This window comes from Gavialis gangeticus, unplaced genomic scaffold (genome assembly GCF_001723915.1).
Source record: "Gavialis gangeticus isolate Ggan-Ray unplaced genomic scaffold, GavGan_comp1, whole genome shotgun sequence".
In the NCBI taxonomy this organism is placed as follows: domain Eukaryota; kingdom Metazoa; phylum Chordata; order Crocodylia; family Gavialidae; genus Gavialis; species Gavialis gangeticus.
The window spans coordinates 181,279,925-181,288,328 of NW_017728992.1; the positions used below are offsets into that span (position 1 = coordinate 181,279,925).

At 38.1% G+C, this 8,404-nt stretch overlaps 1 protein-coding gene across 3 annotated transcripts in view; it reads right to left on the minus strand.

The window, feature by feature from the left end:
- The window catches only part of ENPP2 (ectonucleotide pyrophosphatase/phosphodiesterase 2), a 141,988-nt gene that overhangs the window by 79,843 nt on the left and 53,741 nt on the right, over positions 1–8,404 (minus strand). Inside the window, exons 1-2 of one of the 3 annotated variants that reach the window (XM_019528100.1) lie at positions 4,588–4,750; positions 4,200–4,302 (exon numbers count right to left, since the gene is read on the minus strand). In XM_019528100.1, coding sequence (XP_019383645.1) covers positions 4,200–4,302; positions 4,588–4,620 — 136 coding nt within the window. In that variant the 5' untranslated portion in view covers positions 4,621–4,750. Of the gene's footprint in view, positions 1–4,199; positions 4,303–4,587; positions 4,751–8,404 lie in introns of those variants that run through there. The other 2 variants (XM_019528102.1, XM_019528101.1) reach the window with 2 other exon arrangements.

Consider the following 8,404-nt stretch of genomic DNA (forward strand, 5'->3'; position numbering starts at 1 on the left):
CCAGACCCCCTCCCCCACCCCTTACCTACCAGCATGGAATCCGGCTCCAGCTCCCTGCTGCAGCGGGCAGGGACTGTCCGAATCATCGAAGCTCTCTGAATTTTTTCCAAAGATTTGGAGAGCTTTGAATCAATTCAGACCTTTTTATTGGTCCTGATTCGATTCGGATTTGGAGATTCAGCCACCAAATCCTAATCCAGGCTGAATCTCTTCCGAATCAAATCAGCACCCAAAGCTTTGCACATAGTGTTAAACTCCTTCTGGTCTGTTACAGTCTTTCTTAGTTCTTTGCAACAGAAATATTTCCCTATTATTTTTCCATAGTGAAAAAACGAGTGAAAACGTAGCATTTTCCAAGGTGCCTCAAACCTCACAAGGTGTATTATAAACACTCAAAATGCATGGCAGACAGTTCAGATCTACACATTTGTCTCAGTGTCTGTTAAAAGGTCAGTTTTGCAGAAAAACCCAACACCCATTTAAAACACAATTTCAAAGTCGTCTGTGTCTTGATGTACTAGTCATTAGTTTCAATTTGCTCAGCTGGGTATTGAGCTAACTTCTGAAAAAACCTTTTGAAAAATTGCCCTTAGACAATTTACTGTCCATTAAATGTCTTTAAATTTTTCCATTATTTAACTTCTTCTGATATTTTCTCCTTACATGTCGGGTATTCACATTTAAGACCAGGATCCCAGATGTGTCAAGTTGTAGGGTTGAGACTCAAGGATGTATTTCAGACTGCTTTATGTTAGCACTACCCCTTTTCATCTCACTGAGAGTAAGTTACTTTCAACAGAACCTCTGCCTAGTTGGGAACCTACTCCATAATGTTCTTGAAAACAACATCTCAGTGTGTGACAAAGGAAAATGTGACAAGCCTTGCTGGATGTTATAGAAGCAACAATGTCAGCAGTGTTTGAAGTAGTATCTCAGTGACCTAGCGTTAGCTGGGGTGAAGAATGGTTTCCATTATCTTGTTAGTGGGATATCATTCAGCTATTACTTTTGTTATTTTCCATCCATTTGACAACTATCTTGCCTTGACAAGTTAAAAAGCAAAAGTGTTATCCAGCTATTGTAGTACATAACTATTATACCTACTGAGCTACCGTGTGACCCTTTATATTTCACATCAGAATGATACAGTGCAACCCATGTCCACTGTTATATGGAAATTCTTCAATTGTTTGTTTCAGATGACCTTGTGTCTGAGGCCAAACCGCAATTTTCAGGTCATACACAATGCTGTGGCCTGAGTTCTGGTGTGTGCTCATATAGTTTGAACATGAGTCAACATCTTTACAGGAGCCACGCAACTGCCAGCTAAGGTACCTTTCAAACTGTCAGATTCTTCTGCACTGAATACAAGGTTTTTTTCAAAATTCCTAGATTGGCTTTGAAGATCCTGCCATCAGATCTGGATCTCATTGGAGAGAATGGGGGTTCTCTTCACTTCAGGATTTTTTTCCCATTACTTAAGCACTTTTTCTTCTGAACTGCCTTCAAGTTGAGCTCAAATAATTATTGTTCTTTAAGGCTAGCTCTAGCTTGAATGATATGATACTGATAGGGAAATAAATCCTCTGAAGTGAAACTGTCTTGTGTCTGTTATATGTATATGAAAATGATAACATTTCCAAGCTCTGTATCTTGTATCCACCTAGAAGAGTGCCATATTAGTTGATTGGTTTGACTCCACCCAGTTATTAATGTGGCAGAAATACAACGCCTACTTGCAATGACTAGATTACTTTCAATGGATGACTACTCAGGCATGCTTGCATAATGCTCCTCAGAGAGGACACCACATGGTAAGAATAAGGCAGCTGCTATATAAAGGGAGAGAGGGCAAGAAGAAAGTTACTTTTAGAGTATGGGGTGGCAGTTTTGCTTCATGTTGATTACTCTACACTTCTATATGGCTGAGTGTCATTGAAAGGAATAAGATTTCACTGTAAGATGTCATTACATTTTAGCTATAAAATACAGAAAGGATTAAGAATAAGGCTTCAACATTCTTACAGGCATTGGCATACTAAAATTTAAGGGCCCACTCTTGTGTTTAATTGATGTATGACAACAGGATACCATACTTTGACCATTCATTTTGAAACTATTTAGTTAGCCAATAACCAAACATAATAGGACAAATGTAAGAATAGTGCAGCCTCAGTTCTTAATTAGTGTTCTTGCTTTGGATAGTTTAAGTCAGTTCCTTATAGTATTTTAATGCAGACATGTGTATACAAATTAATACGTCATCTAAAGCACAATCCAAATATTGTAGAAGTTAACTTTTTTAGCACTTGATACTACTTTCTCACGTAAGTACCTAAGATACAGATAGATTTAAAAGATGTAGCACGGGATTCATAAAACATAAATGGAATAGACTAGATTTGAAAATTTCAAGAACCTACAACATGCACCTGTAAAGATAATGCACCAGTCTTGCATAACAACAGATGGTAAAAACAGCGTTTTCCGTAATCCTTCTAATAGTAACATTAATTCTAAAAGATAATTATGTGAGCATTATTAAAAACATGGAATTAAAACTCAAGTTAAAAAGGATCCCAAAGCAATCTTGTAGCTTGACACTTCACTGCATTGGGTTTCTTAAAAGCCATTCTCTATATGCAGTTCCATTATTATTAATAGGAGTCATATGTGATCATGAAGGCATAAACTGACTCCTTTTGCATTTGTTACCAGTTAATACAAAGTTACTCTGCCCAGCAGTATATCCTTCCCTTTGCAGACAATAATTCAGTTCTTCCATTTACTCTATCTGAAAGTGAATTTCTGAACTTGGATTTTACATCCTGCTTCCATTATATGTTAACTTTGACATATTGTAAGTAACTTGGTTGACACAAAAACAGAAGAGTTAAAGCCATCACATTACAGCCAATTTTCTGATTGCTAAACCCCAGAAAAATCAGCTGTAACTGCACCAATCAAACCAAAAAAAAAATCATTGACAGTCTGCATGTTGAAACCATGAAACACAAAGGTGTTAGAATGACTCCTACGGAGTTAACAATTAATAGGAAACTAATAACAAAATATACTTTAGCAAACAAGAACAGCCCTTGTATTTAAAGTAAAAATTCCAGAGCAACAACTCCCACACTTTTAATTACCTACATGTCTTTACTCAGTCACTGACTGTCCTGATAAATGCTGTGATTAGACACCCATTCCAGGGGGAGAAAAAGCCATACAGACACACAACCACAAGCTCATCCGTGGGCACACAACTCAATCAGGTCATGGTAAACAACCAATTTCTTTATGAAAATTCTCAAGCTATCTTTACAGATGGGTATTGTAAATGAAACCCTTTCACTTCAGTTACATTAACCAAGTCAAGGTCAATTACCACAAGCTTCCTATTTCATGCCAATGAAAGAAACAGACACACAAGCCAAGTCCCTTTTTTTTTTTCTAACTACTTTTCCATGTTATATATTTTTTTCCACTTGGACTCTGCCTGAATTGACAAAATCCTATATCCTTGACAAAATGTAAACACAGGTCCCTGTGGCAGGCCCTTTTCCTCCTCCACCCATAGGAGAACGATGCAAGACTGAAGAAAAATACATGAGTGACAGCACATCTGCTTCATGCAGCTCCTGATATTAAGCTAACACCTGCTATTCTCACCCCTTCATTCTTCCTGTTAGTTGTCTGCCGTCTACTGTTCAGAAACCAGCATGACCAGCAGATACAGAAATCTAAGAAGCTATTCTCTGTGCCACTAGACATGACATGATTCTGGCTGATCAATAAATGCACAGATTGCTTTTTAGCTAGCTATAAAAACTGTACACAGACTCATCCAGTAGTTTCTACATTTCTTTTATTTAGCAAATGAATCTATACAGAGTGAAAAAAAAAACCCAAACCAGGCATGATATTCAACAGTTAATGACAAAATCAGGGTAAATGGACTCAACCCCAAAATAAGCCTGATTTTCCATAGTCACATGCACACAGAGCAAAAGTTTAAGTAAATAGGTGACCTATAGGTGAGTCCCAAAGGTCAACAGGCTTGGGATTGTTAACTTATTCTTCACTATATCCTACAACTAAAAGGAACAGTAAACTACTGTTTCAGAGTGGGAGTGGTTTCTAACTACAGCATATAGCATAAGGTTAAGGAGATGTACAATTTATGTCAGTTACTGTACCTGAAATTGGGCCCTCCTCCCATTCTTCAGATCTTCTCAATCTATTTGCTGTAAATCCTATACAGACATTTACTCCAAAGGCAAAAGCAAATACAGATATTACCTGTAAAAGGAAGAAAGCAAAACGATCAGACTAAGCAAAACAGGAACCTGAACTGAAGAGTATGATGATTGAAGTAGAGGACCAACTATACTGTTTGAATTCCCTGTCACTGCAGTTCCTGTTACTGGAACATTAAATGACAGAGTCACAAATTGAATCAAAACCAGAAGGGGCTTTATGAATAAAACATCTGATTTTAAAGCTCAGCTGTTTCTTTCTGTAGAATTTATTTCAAGAGACAGTGGTTACTCCTTTAAAAACAAACATGGTCCTTGCCTTCCCTACCTGATGCAACTGGAAACAGTTTTTCTTAGCCATACTAGAGAATTCTTGAAAAGTCTTTGCAGTAAGTTCTCTTTTTCTTTATATTGAGTGCAGTGCTCTGTTTGCTCTGTGAGTTCAGTCTATTAGCTACAACTAATCCCACCTGGTGAGGTTGACAGGCTCATTTGATTTGTCCAGGGGGTGATTTCATCATGTTTCACTCACAAATCGCAGCTCTGAGTGCAAGAAGCTTCAGGCATCATCCCTCTCTCGCCCCCCTCCCCCCACAAAATACACACACACACACTTTTATGTGGTTTCCTCTGGCAATGCAAGGTTTTCTTATGTTAATAACAGTTCATGTTCATGTTTTATTCTCTTCACAAAAGTAGCATGGTTAAAAGAGAAACCAAATGTGTTTTCATCCAGCTAAAACTGAAAAACACTTGGGCTATGGGATGAAAATATTCTGTTGCCATATTCAAACATCACAAAAAAGTGCAAACAAGAATTTCAGCGTAGTTAACTTTTAGGCATTAGAGACCACAATAATGCACAATAACTTTAATACATTAAAGACACACAGACTAAACTGCCTTTGCACAGGAGCTGTAGTTTTTGTTTCTGGTTCTGGAGGATGAATCACTGGTCTCACACTTGTGAGCTACAACTGACGCTTCTAAGTGGATTTCAGCAGAATCTCCAGGATGGCCACAACACAGAAGAGAAGAATGCCTTTCTCAGACTGTGATCCCTTGTGCTGCTGTTACAGTGCAAGCCCCAAGAGTAAGCTTTTATGTAATTGCACACAATTTGATCCAAGCATTTTGTAATCTCAACATATCTGAAAGGAAGTGAAATGTCAGCCCTTCCCCATTTCATTTACCATTTAAAAAAAAAGGTCAGCAGCTTTGATAAGTAGTCCTATTTACAAAGTACGCAATAAGAGAGAGTACAATGAGAGAGAATGGAATTATGGTTCAAACGGGTGGTTTAAATATTATTTGCCAAGGCAATTTATTTATCAAAGTCATTGGGCCCTTTTTTGCAAAATGAAAACTTCTTTCACTAAACTGTTTGCTAAAAACTAGACTTAAAGGGACAGAGTCAGGATGGGCAAGCCTTAAAAAGGAGTTTCCAAATTTCCTTGAGAGTTGTCAATATTGTAGGGCCTGCATTAATAAGAATGCTTTAAAACCTGCCACTGTATCACACAAATACCATAGAGTTTCATTGAGAAACAGCTCATTTAGACTTCACCCTCACCTAAAAGCCACACCTTTACAGGGCATGGCAACACCTTGTCCCAGTACCTGTAACAGAAGTCACTGCCATCAGCAGCTGATCTTTTCTTCAAGCAGTGGCTAATGGAAAGTGCCATCATGGAGTCATGGTAAGCACTAGGGTAGGTAATCCAGTTTAGCAGAAACTAAAGCTTCTCAGTGAAAGGATGAAACATAGTGAAAAGAAACCTTCTGTAATGGGCTCTAAATAGATTGGGGTGGTTGCACAACATGAAAAGATTCACATACTCCCATTGCTTTAAAGTACATCACAGAGCTAGTCAAGAGATCATGTATGATATACCTCACCTATGGTCGCCTTGCAAATAAAAGATGGTTGGACTATAGGTTACATACTGAAGCCCATTTCTTCACGCAAGGTCACACAGATGCCTGGCATGAGGTGCCTGCCAACATTCAAACAAGGGGCTCCCACAACGTATTTGCCCTTCTTTGGTGACAACCCCTGTAATGCGTAGGTTACATGCCCTCACCGAGAGAGCAGGGGGTGAGGGACTGAGGGACCTATTCATTTTTATTCCCCCCATTGAAACAAAAACGCTTTCTAATAACCAAGGAGGGAGGCAGTACCACTTGGCAAACACACTTATATTAAGCTGCAGTTTGGTAGAAATGTTTATATTTTGTTCCTGAAAAATATACTAAGTAATTGATAGAGCAAGACACAGTGTTCAGTTTATGCAACTAGAAAGGAGAAAGAGTGGGGGCTGCTGTCTTGGATGCTTGTGGAGTATCCTCCTCCTCGGTAGGACTGGGTTTTTTTAATCTGTTTACTTCTTGTAGCCAAATGCTGCAAAAATGTGCTTGCTGGAAGCATTCTCTGAGCTCTGGGGATAACGTGCATCTCTGGCCAGTGCGCTTCAGCAGTTAAGGAAGGGGCCACAAGCCACTGGGGCAGGGAAGTCACCCCAACTTTGGAGCATCAATTTAACTAAGAGCTCCTAAGAGCACCAGCCCATCAGTAGATAACTGGAACATTCACGCAGTTTCTTTGTGAACATGCTTCATGATGTAGTTGCCTATAATCTGCACTAACTAAAGCTACTACTCAGTGGCAAAATATTTACAGATTTTAAAATGTCTATTATTTAGGACATTTTAATTGCAAAGCCTATGTCCATACTTGAAAGAAGGACAAATTCTATTTATGCACCAAATAGCACTTATTTTTAAAGATTAAAAAAAAAAAAAAAAATCAATGGGGAGCACCCTCAAGTCCTTCACAAGCTCGAATCACAGAATCATCCTTAAGGTTCATCTAGTCCTGCTCCCCACACAGTGTATTTTTTACCCTTATTTTACATCTTTGGCTTCTACTGCAATGTGGCATTGACCCGAATCTGACAGACAAGTGATGTATGCAAAAATCTCTTCATAATTTTAGCTCTGTTTGATAATATCATCCACAACCATGTTATGTTCTGTGGTAATAGCAACACATCATTGGCATTTTAAGCGAAAACTAAAAACGTCACACCACTAATCTCTAATAGGCAGCAAACGTCAGCATTCATGAGGGCCTTGGTTCATTGGGCAGGAACAAAGACTACTGTGGGACTGGAAATCAGGAGATATATGAGCTCTCTTCTAAGTCATACCACTGCCACTAACTGGGAACTGACTTTGGGCATCAAAATTAAGCCAGTTTTGATCTGCTTTTCAAGGGTGTTGAACACCTACTGCTCCCAGTGCCTTCAGGTATGTTGTAGGTGCTCACTACTGAAAATTAGTTTCAAGCTGTTTTAGAATGGGATACTCAGAACACAGAAGGCTCCAAAAGCAGTGGCCATGTTTCAAAATTTTGGATTTCTTTTTAAAATTTTGCATGTGGGAGCCAGATCATTAGTTGATGTCAATCTATGAAACTCCACTGAAGTCAATGGAATTGTGCTGATTTAAATTAGATGAGGATATGGCCTTCAGCTCTCTGGTCTGTAATACAAGTATAATAACCTCTTCTATAATTTCCTTCAACCTGTATGGATCAGTAGCCCTAATTTTGTTATTGATTCTTTTTCTTGTATAGGATGGGTTATGCATTTCATAGTAGCTCTGTCGGAACTGATCAAGCATTCAAGTGAACAGTCACTCTTTTTGTAATGAGTGCGTCAAACCACAGCAGTAGTACAGAAGGCATTCATTAGCATGTACAAACCCACTAATCCTTATTTAAGCAAAACTTTACTGCAGGGGTTATTACCAATTAATTAGTATTTTAATTAGCAATTAAATGGGGTTTTATAGTGAGCAGCAAAAATCCTATCCATCGAAAAATTAACTGTTTTATTATTTAAAGAAAGAGAAACATATGTAAATAAACAAGTGGTGTGTAACCAACATTATTTAATGGAAAGAAAAAATACACTCACAGGTCCAAGTAGAGCCTTAAAATTAACAATAAATACACCTAAAATGAACTGTATCATAATCAGCAGGAAAAGTAATACTGCTTTCACAAGTTACTGTCATAGTGTAAGGAATAGACTCTGAACTTTTAATGGTGTTTACACACAGTGATTTTAATTCTTTCTGTT